This window comes from Histomonas meleagridis (assembly GCF_020186115.1).
Source record: "Histomonas meleagridis strain 2922-C6/04-10x chromosome Unknown contig_122, whole genome shotgun sequence".
Taxonomy (NCBI): domain Eukaryota; phylum Parabasalia; order Tritrichomonadida; family Dientamoebidae; genus Histomonas; species Histomonas meleagridis.
This window is the reverse complement of record NW_027150761.1, coordinates 114,543-142,167: the sequence shown is the minus strand read 5'-3', so window position 1 is coordinate 142,167 and position 27,625 is coordinate 114,543. Positions and strand designations below refer to the sequence as shown.

At 28.1% G+C, this 27,625-nt stretch overlaps 7 protein-coding genes across 7 annotated transcripts; 4 read left to right on the top strand and 3 right to left on the bottom strand.

Annotated features, from left to right (window-relative positions):
• Positions 1-246: 246 nt before the first annotated feature.
• GO595_001235 (CRM1 C terminal-domain-containing protein) lies at positions 247-3,285 on the bottom strand (the record flags this gene model as incomplete). The annotated part of the gene is made up of 1 exon (XM_067914011.1): positions 247-3,285. One exon carries the CDS (start codon positions 3,283-3,285, stop codon positions 247-249), a length of 3,039 nt encoding a protein of 1,012 aa, XP_067778618.1.
• Positions 3,286-3,528: 243 nt separating this feature from the next.
• GO595_001234 (ribosomal protein L27e) lies at positions 3,529-3,963 on the bottom strand (the record flags this gene model as incomplete). Its single annotated transcript, XM_067914010.1, has 1 exon — positions 3,529-3,963. One exon carries the CDS (start codon positions 3,961-3,963, stop codon positions 3,529-3,531), a length of 435 nt encoding a protein of 144 aa, XP_067778617.1.
• Positions 3,964-4,514: 551 nt separating this feature from the next.
• Positions 4,515-5,135, top strand: GO595_001233 (small GTP-binding protein; the record flags this gene model as incomplete). The annotated part of the gene is made up of 1 exon (XM_067914009.1): positions 4,515-5,135. One exon carries the CDS (start codon positions 4,515-4,517, stop codon positions 5,133-5,135), a length of 621 nt encoding a protein of 206 aa, XP_067778616.1.
• A 723-nt stretch (positions 5,136-5,858) lies between these two features.
• On the bottom strand, positions 5,859-6,467 carry GO595_001232 (chromosome condensation regulator RCC1; the record flags this gene model as incomplete). The annotated part of the gene is made up of 1 exon (XM_067914008.1): positions 5,859-6,467. One exon carries the CDS (start codon positions 6,465-6,467, stop codon positions 5,859-5,861), a length of 609 nt encoding a protein of 202 aa, XP_067778615.1.
• Positions 6,468-9,252: 2,785 nt separating this feature from the next.
• GO595_001231 (FACT complex subunit SSRP1) lies at positions 9,253-10,773 on the top strand (the record flags this gene model as incomplete). The annotated part of the gene is made up of 1 exon (XM_067914007.1): positions 9,253-10,773. One exon carries the CDS (start codon positions 9,253-9,255, stop codon positions 10,771-10,773), a length of 1,521 nt encoding a protein of 506 aa, XP_067778614.1.
• Positions 10,774-10,981: 208 nt separating this feature from the next.
• Positions 10,982-12,142, top strand: GO595_001230 (uncharacterized protein; the record flags this gene model as incomplete). Its single annotated transcript, XM_067914006.1, has 1 exon — positions 10,982-12,142. One exon carries the CDS (start codon positions 10,982-10,984, stop codon positions 12,140-12,142), a length of 1,161 nt encoding a protein of 386 aa, XP_067778613.1.
• A 7,648-nt stretch (positions 12,143-19,790) lies between these two features.
• On the top strand, positions 19,791-20,345 carry GO595_001229 (uncharacterized protein; the record flags this gene model as incomplete). The annotated part of the gene is made up of 1 exon (XM_067914005.1): positions 19,791-20,345. One exon carries the CDS (start codon positions 19,791-19,793, stop codon positions 20,343-20,345), a length of 555 nt encoding a protein of 184 aa, XP_067778612.1.
• Between the last annotated feature and the right edge of the window lie 7,280 nt (positions 20,346-27,625).

Here is a 27,625-nt window from a genome sequence, read left to right as displayed (position 1 = left end):
GCAAATAAGTTCAGAAAATCGAAATAAAAGCATATTTTGTGTTGGAAAAATTACAGCAAACAAAAATTGAGCTCGCACGTTTTTTTTTTTTTTTAGTTTTTCTGATTTTATAAGTCTGCGGCCCATTTTCTTGTACCTTAAATTGTAACAGTATTGTTTATTACTTCTTTTTGTTCAACTCGTTGACATTTAAAAAATATTTTTTGATATCAAATTTATTTACTCAAATATAAAATTTAATATATTCTAAAAATCAATTTGACTATAGTCTACGTCTTCTGGCCCATTATATCCCGGTATTCTACTATTTTCTTCTTCTAATCTTCTCATTTCTTGTTCTCTTTCTTCTACGAACAAGTCTGGGTCTTCTCTCGAGTATTGTCTCATTTCTATCAACAAGTCTCTCATTGTTGCTCTAAATTCGATTGGCATATGTGCCAAAGCAGCCAATCTTGTGAACACCAACAAGTAAAATTGTAATTCTCTATTTTGGAATTGTTGATATATTACGTTTGCTATTCTTTCCGGGTTATTTTGTTCCACTCTTAATGTGAACAATTTTTGGAACAGGTTCACTTGTTGTGTAAAAGCAAATTTATGTATAGTATCAGTCATGACAATAAAAGTTTTGATGAAAATTGAATCATAAAATGTTTCGAAAAAGTAATTTCTAAATTGTATATTAGAACAATTCTCGGCCATTTGTATAAAGATTAACATTAATTCGAGATAACTAATACATATATCTTGGTTAGGATGTGTACAGCCCCATTCGATTAATCCTTCGATGATTTGGATTTGTTCTGGTGTTAATGCCAATATTGATTGTGGACAATTTATTATAATTTGTTTAAGGAAATCAGAAATAGGAATACGAAACTCGATAAATTCATCAAAATCATTTCCGATCATTTGAACTGTAGGTAAGAAAATAGATATAATATAATCAGGTACATTAGGTGCCATTGCTTCTTTCACTTTCTCTGTGATTGTTGATACTAAATCGATAACTTGATGTACTCGACAATAAGGATTTGATTGTGGATATTCAATTAATATTGGAGTGATTGGTGGTAATATTTGGTTTTGGATCATTGCAATATTTTGTGAGTTTTTAATAAATGTTAAATAGATTTGAATAATCGTCGATTTGATTTCTTTTATAATACGAAAAGTTTCATAACCTGGAGCTGGTTGTCCAATTGTTCGACACATTTCATTCAGTTGTTTCGAACATTTATCATATAACTCTAACGTTTGTTGGAATATTAATTGTAATTGTAATTGATATGATGATTGAATATTTGCAGCAACTACATAATTACACCTAAGTATAAATAAAATGTTTCGTAAAAGCATATTATTTTGTGGATTAAATTGTTGAAGTTGTTGAACCCAACGTTCATTCATTCGTTCCATTAACATTCGTGTATGAAGAACTTTTTGTTCTTCATTTTTATCACTTGCAATTATGATTGCCATAGAATCATAAATAGTTACCATGTTAGACAATGATAAATTACTTATCATTCCATCAAGCTTATTTAAGATTGATTGAAGATAAAATTCATTTTCACCAGTATGATAAAAGATAAATGATTTCGAACATTTTTGTGCTATTTTCCGAAATGAATTTACAGCCATTTCTTGAATACCTTCAAAATTAAAGTTCATGAATTGGAATAACTTTTCAACAATTATCTTCATAATGTTCCAATGCTCACTTAAAAATCGTGGATATTGTGAACATACAAACATAATACATGATGAAATAATTGCTTGTTCATCAGGATTTGTACGTTGAGTCATAAATGCTAACAAAGGCTTAAGGACTTCTAATACAAATCGCTCTTCTTCTTTAGGTGGTAATGTACCTGATATAGCACCAGCACTCCAACACATTGTATTTAATATAGAAATATTCCATTCCTTTTCTAACAATGGAATTCGTTCTAGAATAGCATTAATAGTATCAATATGATCAATGTTAGCTAAATAAACAAGTGTCTTACGCATAGTATTATATAATGCTAATGTTATTGTGTTACGTGTTTCTTCTTTAGATACAGAACCATCTTCATTCTCAACAATAAGAATTTCATTCGGTCGTTCCATACGTGCTACAAGAATACGTCGAACAATTGGAAAGAAACCATTATAAAACATAATGACATTTCCTGGTTTTTCAGTATATATACGTCGTGAAATATGTTCCCATAAGTCACATATAGTTAAAAAGTTATCAAGATCAACACCTTTCATTAATTCAACTATCCAACTTAATGATAATTTAAGTTGTTCAAATTGTCCAGACGATTCTATTATTGGCGCATATTGGGATATAAATGCAGAAAGTGTAAACACAAACGTTTTCGTATATAATGAGTTTTGTAATGCTAATTGGATAAAATCAGTGTTTGGATTGGATAAGGAACTAACAACAGCTGAAAAAATCGCAGGAAATATTCCAACATATTGATCTGGGACTTTTGGTAATGATGCTACTTCGCCAAAAAATGATAAAACTTGTACTTGAAATTGTGGTATAGGTAAAAAATTGGTACAAAGTGCTTTGGGTAACTCTGTCTCGAAAATAAAATGTGGGTCAAGCCATCGAACTATAGATTTAAGAGTGGTTAAACATTCACAAATGATATCAACATCTTGGGTGCCCTGGAGAACGTTATCTATAAGTTGGAAAATCATTGGAGAAATCTGAGTAAGGGCTGATGATACTTGAGAAATACGGGTGGATGTAAGGTTGCTTTCACCAAAATCAATGATTTGTTCAGAAATGAAGGTGATGATTTTTAGATTGTTTTTGCATACACTTGGTGTGGTACTAATTGCTGCATTAAGAAGATCACCCATAACCGAAGGCCATCGTTGAGGCCATTCTCTAACAATGATTAAGACTAAAACCATATCAGCTTCAGAAAGGACAGCTTGATTAAATGATTCATCACCGGCCCAAGAACAAACATGCATAATAATAAAGTTTTTTATACTTTCACGAATTTCTGGATTAACAAGTTCCCATTTTGTTGATACTAAATCACGTAAAATTTTAGCTGCAAAAAATTTTAAATGAGATGAACTACTTGTGTCAAGGATCTTTGGTGTAAATTCCCATGCATCTTCTCTTTGACAAAATGATAATATCTGATTATTAGCTTCCTGTACTTGAATTGGTGAATATCTTTGAGAATCATCAAGTATTTTACATATATCATCAAGTTTATTTATATCAATTGGTGTACCTGCAACCCCAATCTGAGAATCCATAATTTTTGGATTGGGACATCCCAATCACATTCAATTTTTGTACGACCAATAATAAACAAAAAGTGTCAAAGAATTATCCCAAACACCAAAAAAAGAGTTTTAATAAGTCTTTCCATTCTAAAATAAATTTTAAAATAACAACCAAACCAAAAATTCAAATTAGTTATGAGTTACAATATATTTTGATTAATCAAAATTTATTGCTAATATAAAATTCAAATTAAACCAACCAAACCAGTTTATTTAAAATTGAAGAGGCTTGAACAACCATGGCATCTTGCCATTGAGATACTTTTGACGGAAAACCTTGGAAAGATTTTGAAGTTCAGCTTTCTTTTGTTCAGTGTCTTCCATGGACTTGATAACTTGATCTGGTTTAACTTTGTTCCAGAAATCTTCGTCTTTCAACATATGACGTGTAAGAAGAAGATGATTAAAGTTAACAGTCTTGACGAAGACTTTGACTTGGGTACGCTTAACAAGGGTCTTTTGTGGCATATCCTTTGTAAGTTTCTTTGGTGACTTTTGGATACCTAAAACAACTGCATGTGGATACTTGCGTGCTTCGGTTGGTTCTGGATATGCTTGTAAAACAATGGCCTTCTTTCCGGCATGACGGCCATTAAGAAGGATAACAAAACGACCTGGTTGAAGAAGTGTCTTGTTTGGTGCTGACATTTTCGAAAAGGATGACCACAACCGCCTAATCCTTTATCGTTAACATAAAAAGTTGAATTTGAAAAGATTATTATTTTGAATTAATATCTGTTCGGCCAATATTTTTTTGTGAATTCAACTTAAGATCACCACTTATTTTCCTCACTCTATATAACTATTCAAGTATGGTAAATTATTTCTTTATTTTTTTGAAGGTTTTGATATAAAAGCTGATCATTTTTTTTTTTCTTATTAATATTTATCAAAATAATAGATAATTTAATATCACTTGGTGTTTACCTTGTAAAACGCCCTTTTTGAAATATTTTTTGAGATTAAGTTAATGGTAATTTTTATTTGGTAGAGAAACTTGAAGGTGATTACAGTTCCCGCGGTAACACCGACATTTTGTATAGTTTATCAATTTTTATGGGGTTTTTGTGTAATGTTCATAGCCGCTAAGAAAATTTGGCCTTATTTTTACTAAAACCGTCTATTGATCACAATTTTCATAAGGGTTTTTGAGATAACATACCAGAAAAAGTTACCTGAATCAAAATCCCAAAAAAAACATGTCAAAGAACAAACAAAATCCTCCTGCACCTCCTACTAATGATAACATTAAAATCTACTTCATGGGGACAGGGAAATCTCAAACAATTGGAGTGATTTCATATGCTATTCAAGGGAAAGTACAAAGTGGATTTATTTCTTGGAAAGAAGAAGATTGTAAAAAAGCGTATGATATCAAGGGCCAAAGGAAAATAGTTTCCTTATTGGATGGTAGTGATATGGAAGGCCCTGAAGCAATGTCTGAAATGATAAATGAAGCTAAAGGATTTGTATTTATTTATACAACACGTGACCTTGATAAGTCTCTTAATTTTATTGAAACAAAGCACCAACAACTTGTTGAAGCAAATCATGGAAATCCAATTCGTTGCATTGTTCTTGCAAATCATTCTGATGAAAATATGCAATCTAATATCAACGCTCCAGGTGAAGATTTAGCTAATCAGTGGGGTGGTACATATTTCCCAATTTCAATCAGAACTGGGAAAAACATTCAGGAATCCGTCACTTTCATCATTGAACAAATTGTTACTGAAGAAATCAAAAAACGTGAAGCAGAAATGCCTAAGGAAGATTCTGAAAATGATGCTGCTAAAGGTGGTTGCTGCATTATTCAATAATTCCTTTCCACAAATTGTTTAAACACTCAATTTACTTCTGAATTTCGTATAATTTTTTTGATAAATAAATCAAATCTACAATTTGAGATTAATCGGAAATCATTGTTTTATGAAAATAGAAAATTAAAATAAATTTCTTTAACTTACGAAATGATTAATCATCTTTAAAAACAATGCAAAATTTTAAAAATAAAATTTAAATTTTATGTTCGCAAAACGGTGTACCTGGAAAATGTTTTTTTGAGTTATTCTTTTATCCTTGTATTTCAAACACTTTATTTTTTTGTTGGAGCCGGAAATTCTTTTCTTCTTGAAGAGCTTTTTTCTTTTGACTAACAGTCATCGAAGCAGCTTTCTTCAACCTTTCTTTTCTTGCTTGGCTTCTCGCGAAACGTTCTTGTCTTCTCTCCTGTTTAATTTTTTCAAGTTCTTCTTGTCTCTGATTTATTTTATTGGCTTTTTGCTGAGAAATTTCTTCTTTGCGCTGACGTATTTGCGCAGCTTCTCGATTGCATTGTAATAGCATTTCTATCGAATCAGCATATTGTCTATCTGAACTTGATTTTCCAACACGAAGATTTTTCTTTTTTTTTTTTGTCACTTGTTGTTCTGTGTTAATTTCTTCATTCTTATTTATATGATTTTTACTCATTTTAATCAATTAATTCCGACCATGAGTTAAACGGTCACAAAAATTGTTTATTATGAAATTTAAAATGAAATTTATCCCTTTAAAACGTATGTTGCTTGGTTTGTAACAGCTACCATTGAGACATCCTCAAGTATACAAATCGGATTATTAGTCGATTTATCATTTCTAGTTCCTAATTGACCGGATGGATTAAATCCCCAAGTGTATAACTTCTTATTTCGGCCAATGGCTGCATTGTGTTGCTCTCCAACAGAAACACTCTCAATTGGCGGGAGACCATAAACACGTATAAATTTGTTATTGTAAAAATTATAAAGTAGTCCATCTGAATCAATAAAGTATGCATCAGTCTCCGAACAGGAAATTGATACTATTTTTTTATCAAAGTCGATTCTTTTGAGATCAAAATCTTGAACCTCGAAAAGTCCATCATTTGTGGATACAAAAACATTTTCTTCTGTAGCTCCAACACACTTGCAATTTTCTGCTAATTTAATTGCAGAATCTTCAACAATTAGATAGCACGACTTATCAAAAGTTATAGCAAATAAGCGATTCGACGAACCTACTATTGTCCTAACAAGGCCATTTATTTCTACATTAACTTGCTCATTAGGAATTAAATTATAAATGATTCCATTGACATCAACAACATATGGATTTCTTTGATAAAAAGCCATGCACCTTAGCTGCTCTGGAAAATTTTTAATCGACCCATTGAGTAAAATTGATTTCTTTAGAAGAACAGCAAAATTTACTTGATCAGAACAAAGCTGAATAATTGGTGGCTCAAAATTAGGGCATTGCAAGGACCTAAAAAATAAAGATCTATTTGGTTCTTCGCTTTCATCAAAGTTGCTTTCTCCAGAAAAAAGTAGCATATGAGAATGTCAGTAAAATAGGGTGTCCCATTTTGGCGGTTTTAATATTAAACGGTCTCTTTGTTTTAAAGTTGAATAACCGTTATGACTTTTGATATCAAAAAAAAATATTTTTTTTTTAACTTTATATTGAAACAATGATGGATTCCCATATCATTTCAATAAATCTAGAAAATGATATGATATTATTGAAAAAAATCTAAATCATTTAGTTACATCTTTGTTTTGAAAGTTCAAATTTTCATTCCTCCTTGTTATTTCCAGGTTGCTATATTCTTGTTTCTTACCACACAATCAAAACATTAATATATATTTTGAATATTTGAAACTTCTTGATCAAAAAGAAGAAATAAATAAGAAACCAAGAAATCCTCATCAATTAATTTAAGATTTTTTAAATGTATGAATTCTCTAATAACACAAGATTCGGAATATATCCATGAGAAAACATACTTGGATTTGCAATTATCCAATCAAACGTTATTCAGAAATATAGGAAAACATTATATTTTGTCCATTGTTTTTTAAACAGATGATTACCATTATTCCCATAGCCTGCCCATTTGAAAAATATTACATTAATAATTAAGATTCCAATATATTGAACGAAGAAAACATTAAAGAATTGAATTTTCTCTTAGAAAAAATGATTAAATTAAATATAATTTCATCGAGTTCAGTTAGAAACAAACTTACTTTTTATTTCGCACATTACATACCGAATAAACCAAAAAGAGGACATGAAATTCCATTTGAGAACTATTTCTTTAATAATTATAAAGAACTTTCAAAGAATGATTGGGAATTACATAAGAAATATGTTGCCGAAGGAGTTAATCCAAATGAAATTGCAAAAATAATTCGAAATGATGAAATCGAAAAATTTCAAGAAATATCATCACAAACAAATTTTGATTTTAATCAAATAATTGAACCATCACTTTATGAAAGATGTTCATTTATTAATAAAGATAATGTAACATTAATTGATTATGCAGCATTTTTTGGATCTGTTAAATGTTTTAAATATTTACTTATGAACAATGTAAATGTTAAAAACGCAGGTAAATATGCAATTGCAGGTGGAAATGAAGAAATCATTCATTTATGTGAACAAAATCATTCATCTTTTCAAAATGCATATGAAACAGCAATCCAATTTCATAGAAATGATATATCATTTATTTAAATATCTTTATGAAAACAAAATCACTAAAACTATTGATTTGGTATTATTTTATAAAAAATGCATTTTAAATAGTAATTATGAAATTCTTTCATACTTGCATGAAAAAGAAGAAATGGAATTAGAAACATTTATTTATGAGTTTTCTTCAACAGGAAATTTATTTATAATGAAACATTTTCTTGAGAATAATAAAAAATTACCAAATAATATTTTTATATTAATTCCAAGCTCAGGTAATATAGAAATTGTTAAATTACTACTTAAAACGAAAGGGATTGATGTGAATGATAAAGATGTTTATTTGTTTTATTTAATATTTATTTTAATAATTTTATATTTCAAAATAATATTTGGAAATTATTTAAATTATTTAATACAGCACTTATTAGAGCATCTGAAAATGGTCATACAGAAATAGTTCAATTACTTCTTGAACAAGAAGGAATTGATATTAATGCTAAGGATATTTATTTGTTTTATTTAATACTTATTTTAACAATTTGGTAATCCAAAATAATATATGGAAATTATATAAATAATTTGAAACAGCACTTATGAAAGCATCTGAAAATGGTCATACAGAAATAGTTAAATTATTTCTTGAACAAAAAGAAACTGAAATTAGTGCCAAAGTTGTTTTATTTATTGTATTTGAATATCAAACTAACTCTTTTTTGGATTAAGAGATAATGGTTTATAAAATATTAAAACTGTTCATTTGCTATTAAGAATTCACAAAAATTAATATCAACTAAAAAATGTTTTTTGTTATAATTTTAATATTATCTGTACTTTATGAATTAATAATCTTTCGTATGAATTACCAAATGAACTTATAAGTATTTTAAACAAAATACAAAGGAACATATTCCAATGTTGTGAAAACAATGGGTGACACCAATCTCATAATCGAATGGTTCAAATACCTACACAACCCATACGTTTTGTTAGCCACATATGCTTGAATTCCATATATTAATAAAGTGGTTCAATTTGGGATCTTTATATATTTGAAGAAACATTCTCTATGTGTATACACATTTTTATTTTTTGTTATTTAAATGATATCGTGAATATTTCTTTGTTATATCCAATAAACATGTTTACTCATAGAAATTACATCACCTGTTACTGACTATATTTTTCCCGCTAAGTGTTAAATTGTAGATTTCAGAAGATGTTACTATTATTTCTTTAAATATTACACTTATACCAAATGCATTGACATAGAAAATTAAGTTTTTTTAAGCCAAAAAAAATATTTCAAAACACATTTGATTTATATGGGAGATAGAGAGTTTAGTAATCTGGAAATAATGATGAAATACATATTTTATGGGCAACAGCTTTTTTAGGCATTTCTGGCCGTTTACGATTTTGCTGGCTCAAAAGTCAATGTCAAGCGGGAACTCCTTCGACGTTATTATCAATTCTTCCGAAAGTACTCTTTCACTTGAACCAGGACTGATGACATTCAAGCCAAAATCTAAAGGTATTTCTGCACAGTTGAGAGCAGGCGAAATTGATCATGCCGAATGGATTACCGAAGGTCAAATTTGTATTCTTCAAATACACACACAAGCTAATCACTTCTTTGCTATTTCTGGTTTCAAGCCATCTGATAATGATCAAATTTCAAACTATCTTGAAGAACAGTTTAATATTAAGCCAGAAATTAAAAACGCATTAATCACAGGAACGAACATAGCTGAGCTTCAGTTCAAAGAAAAATTCCTCACACTTTCACGTGATGGCAATTTAATAATGAATCTACCATACTCCAAAGTCAGTCAACCACAAGTTATTCCACCTACAGACCTTCTTATTGTTTTCACACCAGACGCAGAAGCCACAGGTGAAACTCTTGAATCCATTTCATTATCTGTTCCAAATGAATCCGAAATGTCTAATCAAGACATCATTCGAGAAATCCTTACTCGAACAAATCTTGCTGCAGGCACTGAAACGTACATTGCAGAAGTCAAAGAAGTTGTTTTCTGTAAACCACGTCAACGGTTTAACGTCAGATTCTGTCCCGAAATCCTCAACATATATAATGATGAACTAAGTCATCGAATTCCGTACACACATATTTACATGGTTCATCGATTAGAGATTCCACTTCGTAAGAACAAAAGTCGTGAGAATTATATTGTCATTTCGCTCACGCGAGCTATTCGTCAAGGTAATACATCATATCAACATCTTGTCATCACTACATCTGAAAGTGAAGATGTTGAAGCCGAAGGTCTTGATCATGAGACGACAATGGCGAATGCGCTTGAAGAGCTTCTCCGTCGTGTTGGCGCTAACATTATTCCTACGAATGATTTTTATGTGAATCCAGCTCATGACATTGGTACACATTGTCAATATAAGAATGCTAATGGTTATATATATCTTACTGATGATGCCATTTTATATTTACATAGCCAAGTTTTATATTTGCCTTATAAGAAAATCATAACAGTCGAGTTCCAAAAGTATAAAGAAATGCTTAAGGAAAATAAAATGTTCGACATTACAATTGTAACTGATAATCGTCAACATAAATATACAATTACAAATATCGATACAATTAATGGTATCACTCTAGACATAGGTAAAGATGAAGATGCCGCAGAAAGAAGAAATAAAATGTTACGCGATAGTTGCGTAGAAGGTTTAAAGGGTATGGCAGAATACATAGAGAAGAAAGGTGTGACTATTGTTAAAGCTAAACATTTGAAGAGATATATTGAGGAATATGAAGATACAAGCTCAAGAGGTATGCGCGCGGCAAGAAAGAACGAGAGAATCATTATCGCAGATGAGTCAGATGAAGATGAAGACTTTAACCCGAACGCTGAAAGCTCTGAATCAAGTGAAGATGAAGAGGAAGAAGAAGGAACAAGCAGCGAGAAAGAAAATGATTAAGAAATAAAAAACAAATTTCAATTATATTCTCATCATAATAATTTAGTATTAATGCTAATAAAATAATGTACTCTTTGATTACTTTTTTTGAAAATATTATTGTTAATAATTATTTATTAAGATATCTTGAATTATCATATCTAATGATTAAAATGTTGAAATTGGTGCACCCCAAAAATGATTTAGGAGGTTATTAAACGTTTAACACATGAAGGAAGCAAAAGAGCTTTCGTGCGATGAATATATTTCGAAGCTTGAAGCACAGGTCTCCGAGCTAAAGTCAATAAGAAATGCATACAAGCAATCAAAAACAACTGTACCAATTTATGAGCCAGCGATTCTCAAAACTCTTTCTCAAATAGAAATTTCTATCAATGGAATCAGACACACATACCTTCCATTGACTATTCCAGATTTTTTCCAAATCCCAAAAGTTCCACCAAAATGGTCATCTCTTAATCAAAAGGAAGCATTAGCATTTTCAAATGTATCAATCACCAACGAATCCAAGCAAAAAGAGCTACTTCAGAACTATAGACGCCCTGGATTAAGAAAATCTGAGATTCAAAAAACAGCAAAAGCCCTCAATTTCCAACAAAACAAACTCAAAGAGGAAATGCAAACCCAACAGTTCAATATCATCTATGAATCTCTGGTGAATAAACTCAGAGTTCAAATCGAGCCTTCAAAATCACAATCGAACAAACTCACTCAAATGATTGAAAGCTTTATCGAAGCAAATGAAATGGACAAACCGTTTGATATTGAATCCACAAACCTCCTTTTATTGTCACTTTTCAGTGATGAGGGACCGTTAACGAATGGGTTGATGAAAATCAAATCTGTTTCAAAAGAAATAACAACAATTGCAGCATCTGTTGAAAAGGTAACTAGTGGGGTAACAAGTGATGAGATAATTGATCTACTTAAACCTTATATAGCTGATTTACATACTGAGCAACTAAAACAGCCTATCAAAAAATACTGCTCAGAAATCCAGAAATCTCTTGCAGAAGCCATTGACATCCTTGGAGATGATGCTTCTATGGCCGATTTCGGAGATGATGTTGTAACAAATGTATTTGTCACTTCAGGTCTAAAGAAATCTCTCAACTTCGAAGGCGTTGATAACCTCGTTGCCACGTTTGAAGAGGTTGGACAGAAGGCGATTGAGTTTGCAAAAGATAAATCATCAGCTGCTCAAATGATCGCTGTGGCCATCATATCCGAAAACCTCATTGACATCCCTTTGAACTTTATGTACGCAATAAGCTGGAGCTCAAACTTGATTCTTGAAAGTTTCACAACAAAAACTCTGTTTCTTCAAGCTTTCGACTACATTGTGAACTTAATTCCTGATTTTGGATAAGTTTTAATGTTGAGTGAAGGAAATATACTAAATTATTAAATATCATTTTGATTTTTTGTCTTTTATATAAAAAATAAAATGTTTAACATACAATTCAATTCATGAATGATACAATGGGTTAATTAAAACTGTTAAATGTTTTTTCATTAGCACATACAAGTTTAAACGATTTATAAATATTCAGATTTTTGATTTCTAAATCATATCTTTCTGTGTTTGTTGTGAAATTGGAATTAATAGCATACGTTATTACCATTATATTTTCGCTAATTAGAAAAATGATCATTGTTTCTTCACATTGAATGGATCAATTTTTTTATACAATAAAATGTGTATTTCTCCCCAAATCCTTTTGCTTTGAAATATTCATTAATTAGTACAGTTATTGAAAAAGAAGTCAATATTATTTCTTTCATCCAAGTGATGCTCAAATTATGTAGATTCAATAAATATTCTGGATTAATTTTTATAACTCATACATTCTTTCGTCAATTTCTTTAGCTAAATCATTAATTTATTGAAATGATTCATGTATTATTTTGTCTTTTATTTTTATATATATAGGGTGTCCAACCCCAAGTGTAGCATCTCATTATACAAATAAAATTTAAATGAACTAAGATAATGATTAGAATGTTTACTTGATATACTCTCCTTTGGTATGTATTACTTGTTCCAATCTCCTTTCCCATTCTTCAAAAACCCGTTTTAACATATCGGTTGGTATTTGTTGCAAAATATCAGTTATACATTTTTTTACCTCCTTTCTTGATTCGTATGATTGACCTTCCATTTTATTTTTGATATAGCCAAATAGGAAGAAGTCTGATGGTGCTATATCTGGTGAATAAGGAGGATGAGGTGCTCTTTTAAGACCTTTAATATTCATTATATTAGTTGTGTGCTTCGATATGTGAGGACGTGCATTATCGGCATGGACGGTTAATCTTCTTCCTTCATTATCTAAATATCCCCCATTTAATTTTGAAAGTTCCTTAATAATATTATTTGCATAATACTCTGAATTAAATGTTTCCCCTTTTGGAAGATAGTTAATAACTATTATTCCGCTTGGATTCCAAAAAGTTGTCAGCATAATCTTTTTATCTGTTAAAACCTTATTTGGACGTGTTTGAGGCTGACTTCCGATGGGTATCCATTGTTGAGAAGGATAATATAAATATTCAAACCAAGATTCGTCTCCTGTAACGAAATATATATAATTGTTATGTTTGGCTGAATTCAGAATATTAATAAGTGTATTTGAGATTGTTACCCTTTGAATATTTTGTTTTTCTGAGAGACTGTGGGGAACCCACTTTAAATGCATGCTTACATTCAAAAGCATATTTGTTAAATGATAATATTCCGTACTTTTTGGAATCCCCGTAGTGTTAGCTATATAACGAACAGATGCAAATGGCTCTTCATCAAGTACATACAAAATTTTTTCATTAATGATTTTGTGTTCATCGAAATTTGCATTTGGAGTTTCCTTGTTAACGGTTTTTGATGTTTTGCAATTTCTAATATATTTTGTAATTGTTGAATATGAAATACATTGATCCTTAAGAGTCAACTTCATTTCTGTATATATTGATTTTTAATTTTTCCCTTGTAAGTGTAAGAAAATCGCGATTGACTTCTGGTCGAGTTCCATTTTGAACTTTTTGATAATTTTAAACGTATATTTTATCCAATTTTCTATCAAAAAAGTTCAAATATTTCATTATATCTAATTTTTTATGAAATTTCATATTTATAAAGAATAAAATGTTATATCCATATATTATTTATATATATTTATCAATAATTATATATGCTCACATATGGAGATGCTACACTTAGGGTTGGACACCCTATATATTATGTTGTGGAATCATAGCCGAATAAAAATTTAACATGACAAAATGATCTTATGATTTTTTTCTTATCACATTTAATAGATAATAGAAAGCACAGAAAAAAAAATAGTAAATATTTATTAAAAGATCATAGATTTTGGTAAATTGCAATTTTAATTTTCATGAAACACGAAAATTATATTTACTAAGATCTCAAAAATTGATAGATTTTTATTAAAAATCAGATAGCTTTGGATGCATTGTTGTTTGCTTGGCTTGAAAAGTAAAATTTTGTACAATTTTTTATCTTTCACTGAAAATTACAGTTTACTCACAACACATTTTTGAACTCAATTGAGGAAATGTAATCCTCACAAAAAAAATCTAATAAACAATTCAATTTCTTCTTGCCACAAAAGAATGAGAAAAAAGAAATCAGAAACTTCTATCAAGGAATCATTCTTTTCACAGGAGGCTCTAAAATCTATCCCATTCATTCCTTTTATGGAGCCCACGCCTTTACCTAAAAAGGAGCCATCAGAAGAGGAAATATCCACACTTTATAGAAACATGATTTCTGATATCGAAATTGATAGCGAGCAAAAACGAGAATGGTTTGAATCAAAACCAATAAAAGAAAAATGGACGATGTATTGTGAGCAACTCATAGAAGATTCAAAAAGTCCAGCTCCTGAGTACTTAATCAAATGCCTTTTTGCTTACCCATCATCCGAAGTTCTAAATGAGCTCAACAAGCAAATTTGTAAAAATCGAATTTCATGGCATCAAAGATTTTTCAGGAATAATGGACATCAAGTATTATTGTCCTTACTTGGTCAATACAACAAATATGCCAATCCAATGTTATGCTCACAAATATCGCCTAGTGAAGTAATTACTGGCTCATTATTATGTTTGAAAAGTCTTCTTCATTCTCAATTTGGACGAACTGCCATTAGCATTTTTACGGAATCGATTCCACATGTTGTTTCCTCTATGCAAATGAGAATTGGTTATTCACTCGAGAATGCGATGTCTATTTTAAGTCTTTTACTTTTCAACGATCGCGACGATAAAAATAAAGTTAACAAAATTAAAACGGCCCTCAGAGAATTTGAGAAGCTTCAGAAAATTTCTTGGTGCACTATAGCAACTGAACTTTCATCAAGACCAGATCGACGATTTGTTTCCTGTGTAGTTAATCTAATCAAAAACATGCTTCTTTCACTTTCTAATCATCCCAAAGTTCGAGCAAGTTTATCAATTAGTCTTCTTTCAAGTGGAATGTTTGATGCTTTTCGTAAAATGAATTATAGCCAAGAAGATACACTTGGAGTGTCAGTTGAAACAATTGTTTTAAATCTTACTGTTGATAATGAGATGTTAGATACATTATTCAAGACAAAAACTACAAATCCTTTATCAACAAAGAGTATTTTTAACACATTGAAAAATAATATTTCACCTCAATATTTTAAGTCATTAATTGTTTCTCTTTGTGATATTGTATTAAATTATGATTCAGCAAAGACGAAATTGTTCGTTTTTTTGCACAACTTTTTGACTATTTACCGATACTTTTTGACTCAGGGGAACGTTAACGGGTTAGGATCGGCCGTTACAACGGCTTCGATGATGGAAAAGCCAATCGAAATACCATTTAAGTTTACGACATTTAAACCTCATCAAGTTCATCGAGATTTATATCAAACGTCTGGATTTATTTGCGACTCTGAGCTTTCAGCAATTAAAATTGAAGATTATACACAAATTTTAGAATCGACAAATGAATTATTAAATATCAAAGAAGAAAAGAACAAATTAAACGAAAAGATACAACAAATGAAAAACAGAGCTGATGAAATGTCGAAGACAATTAAACAAAAAGATGAAAATATTCGAAAAACGGATGCGAAAATTGAAGAACTTATCGATGAGAATAATCAAACAGTTAAAAAGATGACTGAACAAATGAATCAAGTAAAAGAAGAAAACAGAAAACAAAAAGATTCGATACAATCATATCTTAAAAAGATTTCAGCGATGGAAAATGACAAAGAGAAAATGTTAAATGAATTTGATGAGAAAATTAATTCATTAAATAAAGAATTGAAATCAAAAGATGAAAAAATTAATGTAATAAATGCTAAAAATAGAGAAATAGAAAAGAATAACGTACAGAAAGAAATCGCATTAAAGAACTCAACAATAAAAGTTAAAGAATTGGAAGAAAGTAACTTAGAAAAGCAAAAATCAATTAGCAATTCAGTTGTGAAAATTAAAGAATTAGAAAATAGTAATAAACAGAAAGAAGAAACAATTAACGACTTAAATAATAAAAACAAAGAATTGGAAAATATTAGAAAACAAAAGGAAGAAACAATAAGTAAATTAAATAGTAAAAATAAAGAATTGGATGAAAATTGTAAGCAAAAAGAAGAAAAAATTAATTCATTGAACAATAAAATAACTGAAATTGAAAATGTAAATAAACAAAAGGAAGAAACAATTAATAAATTAAATAGTAAAAATAAAGAATTAGAAAATAATAATAAGCAAAAGGATGAAACAATAAACAAAATAAACAATAAAAACAAAGAGTTGGAAAATAATAATAAACAAAAAGATGAATCAATTAATAAATTAAACAATAAAAACAAAGAATTGGAAAATAATAATAAGCAAAAAGATGAATCAATTAATAAATTAAACAATAAAAACAAAGAATTGGAAAATAATAATAAACAAAAAGATGAATCAATTAATAAATTAAATAATAAAATTAAAGAATTCGATAACACTGTCAAGCAAAACCAAGTAACAATTGAGAAACTAAATAAAAGCATTAAAGATTCAGAGGAAAAGAACCAACAAAAAGAAGAAAGAATTAATTCGATGAACACTAAAATAAAAGAAATCGAAAATAATATTAAACAAAAAGAAGAAACAATAAACAAATTAAACAGTAAAATTAAAGAATTGGAAAATAATAATAAGCAAAAAGATGAATCAATTAATAACCTAAACAATAAAAACAAAGAATTAGAAAACAAAGGAAAGCAAAAAGATGAAACAATAAGCAAACTAAACAGTAAAATTAAAGAATTGGAAAATAATAATAAACAAAAAGATGAATCAATAAGCAAATTAAATAATAAAATTAAAGAATTACAGAACAATGTAAATCAAATGCAAGAAACAATTGAGAAACTAAACAAAAACATTAAAGATTCAGAAGAAAAGAACAAACAAAAGGAAGAAACAATTAATAACTTAAGTAACAAAAATAAAGAAACAGAAAATGACAATAAACGAAAGGATGAAACAATAAACAAATTAAATAATAAAATTAAAGAATTAGAAAATATTATAAAGCAAAATCAGGAAACAATTGATAAACTAAACAAAGATGTAAAAGAATCAGACGAAAAGAATATACAAAAAGAAGAAAAAATCAAGAAATTGAAGAAGGTTAAGAAAGAAAACAAAGAAGCAATTGAGAAAATGAAAAAACTGAACAATGAATTGGAGAATAAAAATGAACAAAAAGAAGAATCGATTAAATCATTAAATGCAAAAATAAGTGAAATCGAAAATATCAAATCTAAAAGCGAAAAAGAAATCGATGACTTACATGAAAAGATTAATGAAATTGAAAATATTAATAATCAAAAAGAAGAAACAATCAAAAAATTAAATGTTAAAATTTCTGATTTCGAAAATATGAACAAACAAAAAGATGAAACATTAAACAAATTAAACTCAAAAATTAAAGAATTGGAATCTGATAATAAACAAAAAGAAGAAACATTTAATAATATGTTATTAAAGATGAAAGAAATGGAAAATCCAAACAATAAAGAAGAAGAAACAAAATTCGGAATAATGATAAAAGAATTCGAAAATATTAAAAATATTAAAGATAAAGAAAATGAAGAATTAAATTTTAAAATTAACGAATTAGAAAATAATAACAAACAAAAGTCTGAAGTTATAAATTCATTAAATGAAAAAATTAAAGAAATGGAAAATAAAGATAAACAAAGCGAAGAAAATATTAATAACTTAAATGTGAAAATTAATGAATTTGAAAACATAAAAACTCAAAAAGATGAAACAATTAAATCATTAAATATTAAAATTAATGAAATCGAAAATATTAATAATCAAAACAATGAAACTGTAAATATTTTGAACACAAAGATTAAAGAATATGAAAATACTAATAAGCAAAAAGATGAAACAATTAAATCATTAAATATTAAAATTAATGAAATCAAAAACATCAAAACACAACATGAAGAAACAATTAATTCACTGAATGTTAAAATTAATGAAATCGAAAACATTAACACACAACATGAAGAAACAATTAATTCACTTAATGTTAAAATTAATGAAATCGAAAACATCAAAACGCAATATGAAGAAACAATTAATTCACTTAATGTTAAAATTAATGAAATCGAAAACATTAACACGCAAAAAGATGAAACAATTAAATCATTAAACAATAAAATCGAAGAACTTATTAAACAAAATACCGAAAGCAAAGAACACACAGAAATTGATCTCAAAGACGCTCAAACTCGCGAACATGATTTAGACAAATCGAGCGAAGATGATAATGATAACGATTCATATCTCGATTATATGTTTTGGAAACTTGTTAATTCGGTTGAAATCAAATATGATAACATGCCAACAACAGAAGTTTCTCCACTTCGCGAAAAACGAATTTCGCAAATTATTTCTCGATTACGTAGTAAACCGAACGAAATCATTAATAACATAAAGCGCTCATTTAAATTCCCATATAACTCAGTACAAGTCAATGATTTCATCGATATAATACCGAACGAACATGAGCTTCAATATTTACGATCACTTCCCAAACTAAATGAAGTTCAAGAGTTTTGGCTTCATTATGGAGAAATTCCATATCTTAAAACGAGACTTGAAATGTTATTACTCCAAAACAATTTCCAAAAAGAATTCATCGAAGTTAATGAATCATTTTTGAACATATCGAAAGGAATAAAAGAATTAAATGAATCGAATAAACTTCGAACATTATTTAGTATCATATTACATTCGAAATCGACCGAAAATAATAAAACTAAAAATGGATTTAAGTTAAAACATTTGTCGAAACTTAAAAACGATCCAATTTTATACATAATCGTAAAAGATTTCCAATCGTTTATAAGTTTCGATAAAGAAATGCCAACGTTTTTCGCTTGTAATGAATATGATATTGAAGAAATGTATAAAAAGTTGAAGGAAAATTATAAAATAGTGTTGAAATGTTCCGAAATTTTAAAGAAAAAAGAAATAGAATTGGAAAGTGACGACGCGTTTTATACATTTTTGAAAATGTTCATGGAAAAAGAATTGGATGAAGTGAATAAAATATTTGAAGAGGCATCTGCAACGTTGGAAATGTATAAAATGACTTTGAAGACTTTCGGAGAAAATGAGAAAGTTAAACTGAAACAATTCGTGGAAAGGTTTATAGAGTTTAAGAATATGCTGAATGAAGCGTCTGAAATAACAAAGGAAAAAAGTTTCTTTAGAGCATTGTTTTGGTAAAACGGATAAAGTAAAAATAATTTTATTTTAAATCATAAAATTGTTTCAATGTGTAATTTTTTAATAGAGTAGAATTTGATTTGATAATACATAAATGTTCAATTAATTAATGATTTGATCGAACTTTTTTTTGCTTTGATCTACAAAATCAACAGAATTCTATCGTTCGTTTATTGAAAAGTGACAAGAACGCGCCGATAGAAAAGTGATATATGAACCCTCCACAAGAAAAAAGCAACGCACAAACAATTAAAGTTTATAACGATGTGATTGATGACGTGATGCAGAGCGTAGCACAGCAATGGAAGAAAAATGGTGGCAATCTTCAAACATTACAAAAAATTGAAGAAATTTGGAGGTATCGATCTTTGCTTGCATGCGGTGAGGTTACACCAGAACCTAAATATATAGTTAGAAAAGCAGGGCAAAAAGCCAACAATGAAAACTTTGATATTGACATTTTTGCAGAATTTTCAAATACGAAACAAGAAACAGAAGAAGAGGAATCTAACAGCGATTTAACATCAGGGTCTGAACTTTCAGAATCTTCTGAATATTCTGAAGAAGAAGATGACGATCCTGAAATTGATAATCTTTTCAAACCAATTATTCCAACCGATACCCTTTTGTGCTCTTATGTGAACTACCCAAAGGACAAAAAGACAAAGAATTCCAGAATTACCACACTTGAAGTGCAAAATGCTCATATCACAACAAATGGCGTTCCACGAGTTATAAAAGAAGGAGTGCTTCGCATCGTACATTGAAGCGTGATGCATAAAATAAAATTATTCATAAAGATACTCATAATTCTCCATTTTTATTGAGAACTCGGTCAAACAGCCTTAGGATGAAAGTTATTTCCAAATTATACAAAAATTTATTCTGATTTTATAGTATTTATTATGTTAGATAAATGTTTGGACTTTTTTTATTAGACACATATTAAATTTAATCTTTGATATAAAATTTCTTTAAATTGTAAAAAACATTTTACATTTTTGTTTTTTCCTTTCTGTGTGTTAAATAAGGGCATATATATGGACTCAAAATTAATTTTGAGTTTTGAAATAAAACAATCGCTGAAGTACAGTAATACTCACAGTTGTTTGTCAAAATATTTAAATTTATAGTGATGTTTTTTACAATTTAATTTTATTAAATCATTAAAATTACTTTTATATCTTTTCGTAAAATATAATTATATCATAAATCATTTTAATGTTTAAAAAGATATTTCCAAAGTTATTTGCATTTTTATTTTTTCATTTCTATTAGCTTTGCGTAAGTTATGAAAATTGTTAAATTTTATATAGATTAATGATAAGATTAGATAGGGGAATTGACACAGAAAAAAACCTAGTGAATAATATTTTTAAATTGGGATTTGATTTTTGCAGTTGTTATATATATTCTTATAAGACGATATTTGATTTTCAATTAGTTCATATTTTGGTATTTTTTCAGTATTATAACTAAAAGATGAAAAAGGTAAAATAATGTTCATAAGGTTAAAATTAAATACAATGCTTAATAACAAAAAAATTCCGGAATAATGAAAAACGAAAGTACCCATGTATGAGCTGTTTTTAATATATATCATATTATATGTATACATTTGATCATTATTATCAATGTTTTCTTTTGATTAGGGGAAAAATATAATCAATACTCAAAAATGAATCAATGTATCGCATTGTTTATTTATATTTTAATTATATTTTATTTTATATTATAGCCATTGATCATTATCACCAAGAACAAATTCTTGAACTTGTGAATCTGCTGTCTCATTAAAAACATATTCGGTACTTATTCGTTCTGGTTTACTTCGTTGACTTTCGCTTCCTTTATTATCTGTATATCGTTTGTGTCGTGTAATAAAAACAATGATACCAATAAAAATTAATATAAATCCAATAGAACCACAAATAATACCAATAATAATATTAATATCAATCGAGTGTTTCCCTTTATCATTATCATTATATTCTGAAATAATAGTATAAAAAATCAGAATAATAACTAATATATTCTGAATATTTAATGATTGAATATGAATAAAGAAGAAAATGACTTTCAATATATGAATATGTAGTCGCAATATTCGTTAAGAAATATGTTTCCGTAGAATATAATATTCGTGTAATTGTTTCTGTAATAATTATCGTATATGTTAATATTGATGAATGTGATATTAAATGTATATTAAATAATGTATTCGATTTAGGAAATGTTTCAGAATTCGTAAATGTATTTGAATTAGTAAATGTATTACTTTGTGTATATGATTTAGAATTAGAAAATGTATTTGATTGAGACAATGTTTTACTCTGCGTATATGTATTTGAATTAGAATATGTATTCGATTTAGTAAATGTTTTAGAATTAGTAAATGTTTTAGAATTAGTAAATGTAATTGAATTAGTATATGTATTCGATTTAGTAAATGTATTTGATTGAGATAATGTTTTACTCTGCGTATATGTATTTGAATTAGAATATGTATTACTTTGTGTAAATGTATTAGTAAATGTATTACTTTGTGTGAAAGTATTAGAAAATGTATTTGAATTAGTAAATGTATTACTTCTTGTGAACGTATTTGAATTAGTAAATGTATTACTTCTTGTAAACGTATCTGATAATGTAAATCTTGGTGTTGGTAACAGATGGCATTCTTCAATTGGAGTTCCTTTGCTAATATTCTTTCCTCCAAATATATCATCGCCATAATGATCTGTTACCATCACTGAACTTACATTAGTTTCTGCAAAAACATTATCTTTTGCAATATTATGATCGCCATTAAAATATACACACTTAAGATTGCGACACCCATTAAATGCACCTTTCAAGATCTCATTTATATTACCTGGAAGTATAATTTCTACTAATGAAGTACAGCCTTTAAATGCATGTGATCCAATTTTTTGAACATTGTCACCAAAAATAAGTGTAAGTAATTTGGTACAACCAGAAAATGCTTCACCAGCAATTTCTTCTGCATTAATATTTAGCGTTTCTATATTAGTGCATCCACTAAATACACTCGTTGAAAGCCTTCTAAATCCACTTCCAATTGTAACTGATAATAAACTGTCACAATCATAGAATGCTTGATCATTCATGTTTTGAACATTATCTCGCAATATCAGTGTATATAATTTATTCCATTTTTCAAATGAAATGTCTGGGATCTGTTTAACATTAACATCAAATGTTTGGATGTTGATACATCCTTCAAATACATTTGCTTTAAATGTTTCGATTCCACTTCCAATGGTGACTGATATCAAACCTTCGCAACCAGAAAATGCTTTTTCTCCAATTATATTAACATTATCGCCTAATATAAGCGTATTTAAATTAACCAAGTTATCAAATGAATATTCTCGAATATTTTTAGCATTAATGTCAAGTCTTTCTATTTTAGAACAACCATCAAATACACTTTCTTGAAGTTCTTCAATTCCACTCCCAATTTTAACTGATTTCAAATTTTTACAATTAGAAAATGCACTTTTTTCAATTGTATTGACTGAATCTGGGATGGAGATGATCTCTATTGATTTACATTCATAAAAGGCTTCTACCTTAATTAGAGTAACTGATATCGAGATATTAATATCATATAAACATTCACAACTTTTAAATGCACGTATTCCAATTGTTGTAACACTTTGCCCGAAAATAAGTGATCTTAATTTTGGGCATTCGAAAAAAGCTTCTTCGTCGATTGTTTTTGTGGAATCACCAATATACACGCATTCAAGGTAAGGCCATTGTTTAAAAGATTGTTTTTTGATTTTTTCAGTATCAATATATAGACATTTTATTATATTTTCATAGTTTTCATAATTAATTGATGTTTTATTACCTTCTGTTACTACAAGAATTTCTTCTCTCCCATACTGGTAAGCTGCAGCTAGTAAAACCACCAACATTATTTGGAAAGTTTTGAACATGGAAGAATAACTTTTTGAAAGAATGGACTTTTAAGAAGCTCCCTCAATTTCTACGGTTATTTGAATACTCACGCGGTTATAAAAAAATGTTTATTGAATTTTCTGAGGATTATCCCGATAAACTGATGTTCAAAAATGGTGACCAAATTCAACTTTTTGAATGATATTTCTGTAAAAAACGATCAAAAGTAATTCCCAAGTTTATTTGAGCGCATAATTTCAAACATCAATTTTTATATAAAAGCTTCCTATTTATATATGTGAATAAAAAATTTTTGAAATAAATGAATTCGTCTAAAAGTTTTAAGGGTGTTAAGTAGGAATGTATATTTATAATGTAATAACATTTGATTGTCTTTTAAATCAGATTTTAGTGAAATTAGTTGATTCGTTTTGCTTATATTATGTAAAAATATTACATAATCAATCAAATTAAATGAAAATTCTATTATACTATTTATTGATCAAAAAATATTTTATTATATCGCATTATTTATTTATATTTTAATTATATTTTATTTTATATTATAGCCATTGATCATTATCACCAAGAACAAATTCTTGAACTTGTGAATCTGCTGTCTCATTAAAAACATATTCGGTACTTATTCGTTCTGGTTTACTTCGTTGACTTTCGCTTCCTTTATTATCTGTATATCGTTTGTGTCGTGTAATAAAAACAATGATACCAATAAAAATTAATATAAATCCAATAGAACCACAAATAATACCAATAATAATATTAATATCAATCGAGTGTTTCCCTTTATCATTATCATTATATTCTGAAATAATAGTATAAAAATCAGAATAATAACTAATATATTCTGAATATTTAATGATTGAATATGAATAAAGAAGAAAATGACTTTCAATATATGAATATGTAGTCGCAATATTCGTTAAGAAATATGTTTCCGTAGAATATAATATTCGTGTAATTGTTTCTGTAATAATTATCGTATATGTTAATATTGATGAATGTGATATTAAATGTATATTAAATAATGTATTCGATTTAGGAAATGTTTTAGAATTAGTAAATGTATTACTTTGTGTATATGTTTTAGAATTAGTAAATGTTTTTGATTTAGTAAATGTTTTTGATTTTGTATATGTATTCGAATTTGGAAATGTTTTTGAATTAGAAAATGTTTTACTTTGTGTAAATGTAGTTGATTTAGTAAATGTATTAGAATTAGTAAATGAAATTGATTTTGTAAATGATATAGAATTTGTAAATGTATATGAATCAGAAAATGAACCTGACTTACTAAATGATTCAGAATCTGAAAATGAATCACTTCGTGTAAATGTATTTGATTGAGTAAATGGATTAGATTTGGTAAATGTATTACTTTGAGAAAATAAATTTGAAAGTGTTGATGTAAATGTTTGTGTGGACATAATCCCACATTGGTCATAAGTCGTTCCTTTAATTACATTCATACCTGCAAATAAATCAAAATTATAGGATTCCAGAACCATAATTGAAATAGCGCCTACACCTTCGAAAATATTGTTATTCGCTTTAATACTTTGCCCATAAAAATATACACAATGAAGACTACTGCATTTTTGAAATGCTTTGTCATTTAATTCTTTAACTTTATCTCTTAGAACGAGTGTATATAATCTTTTACGTTCAGCAAATGCACTAGATCCAATTGTTTCAGTATTAATGATAAGTGTTTCTATATTAACACAACCTTCAAATATGTTTTTTCTGAGCCGTTGAATTGTTGCTTCAAAAACAACCACTTTTAAACTATCGCATTTGGAAAATGCATTCCTACCAATTTCAGTAACTGTATTTGGAACAGTAATATTAGTAATAGAAGTACAACCACTAAATGCTTCTGATTGAATTTCATTAACCGAAATAGGAAAATTGATACCTGTTAGTTGCCAACATCCTTTGAATGCTCTTTCTCCTATTTTTTGAACGTTTTTTCCCATAATAATTCTAAACAAAAATGTACAATCATAAAATGCTTCTGATCCAATTTCAACAACCGAGTCTGGAATGGTGACATGGTTTAATATCGTACATTCTTTAAATGCACGATTTCCAATTATTTTTACATTATTTCCCATAGTTACATTCATTAAACTTCCACAACCATTAAATGCATCATCACCAACAATTAGAACATTTTCTTGCATTATAATTGTTGATAAGTGGGGCCAATCACCATAATTTCCAGTGATGTTTTCATTGAAAATAATGCAATTTGTAGTGTCTTTTATAGAGGATATAATTTCTCCATCATACGGAATTGTTATGCAAACATTCTGATAGGATCTGGTCAAGAAGATAAAAAGAATCATCCACGAAGTTTTGTGTAATTTAAATTCACTTTTTGAAGTAAAACTGTTATTATACTTTCAAAATTCTTCGCGCAAATTATATTCACTTTTTGAATATCAATTTTGTCATCAAAGTAACAGTTGTTCTTAAAATTTCAGAAAGATGAACGCACTAGTTGAATGACCATTCAAACTTTGGACACACTGTGAACTTTTTGTGAACTAGTTCTCGAAAATTGTCAATGTGTAGCTGAATATGAGTTTAACACACAACGATCAAAACCAATTCGAAAAATGGATATCATACAAAAAGTGAAATCCAAGATCAAATACAAGTGTAAAAGTCGCTCGTTTGAATACTTTACATTTCAAAACTAAAAATTAATTTTTCTCGAAATTCGCTCCTGCGATTTCATTATAACTTTAGTACATACATATATTGAAATATTATAATTAAAAAAATATTCTACCGACTAAAATATAAGATATTGTGATTTGATAATTCAATATATATATGGTCAAGATGAGTCGAAATATCAGATTTTATTATCAAATCATGTCAATGAGTCGAATATTCAAACTCTATTATCGTACAATTGTCAATAAATTCACAGATTTTATGATATTATATAATATCGTTTCGATTTCACCTACTGGTAGTGGCGAAAAACTGCATATGTATTACCCATAATCTCATAATTACCCAAAGACCAACATGGAACTTATTACTCAACTTCAATGCATGAATTTTTAAAACGAATATCTGGTCAAATTGCTTAATTTAAAAATGCAATGAAAATTGATGTAACTAAAATCATTGGCGCTCTTTCACACATTCGATTAGAATCTTTTAATCAATGAAATTCACAAATTTTAGTTTTGACTTCTGGGCATCTTCTTCAATATCACAGAAGATCTTCAACACTAGTTCCAGTTACCTTCAATCAAGCTTCACATATGATGAAAATCAAAATTTTAGTGACAACACATAATTTTGGAAGAATGCAATTAATGAAAACAATGTTCTTATAAATCAAGATAAATTCACATTTTTTAAAATTCTCATAAAAATAATAATAATAAGGGAATGATATTTTATTTTTGCTATTTGGCATTTGTAAAATTATGCATTTGATTATGTGAAACAAAATTTTTTAATGAATCTAATCCACCTGTGAAAATAATTTAATTTCTCCGAGTCGAAACGAAACCAACACTTTTCTGGATAATAATGAAATTATCCTCAAAAAATATATATTCTTCTCGGTTATCTATTTCAATTGGAAATAAATTATTATATTGATCAAAATTTACATAATTATCAAATAAACATAATATTGATATTATTTTAATTACCAAAAGCATGAATTTGTTGAACTTTTGAAGATTTTATGAGTACATCACATGATGATGATTTTTTTTTAATTTTAATATTCATATCATTTTTTTCACTTCATTCTTCTGATAATAAATTTGAAACCAATGCCCATAAAAAAGTATCAGAGCGATTATCTCTCTTTGATAATCGTCTTAGCTTTGAAAAAAAAATGTTTTTCGAAATGTGTCCCAAAAGCACCGAGTGAAGTGTTTTTTGTTTGGTACAATTGCATGATTAAAGATGCGACAAGAGTAATATATTTAATACAAGTTTGCCTATCTAATAATGTTATACCTACACATTTTTTTCGATTTTCTCATATAATGACCTTAAATTTTATTTATTTTTCGATGATATTTTATATTTTCTTCTGAAAAATAATGTTCTAAAC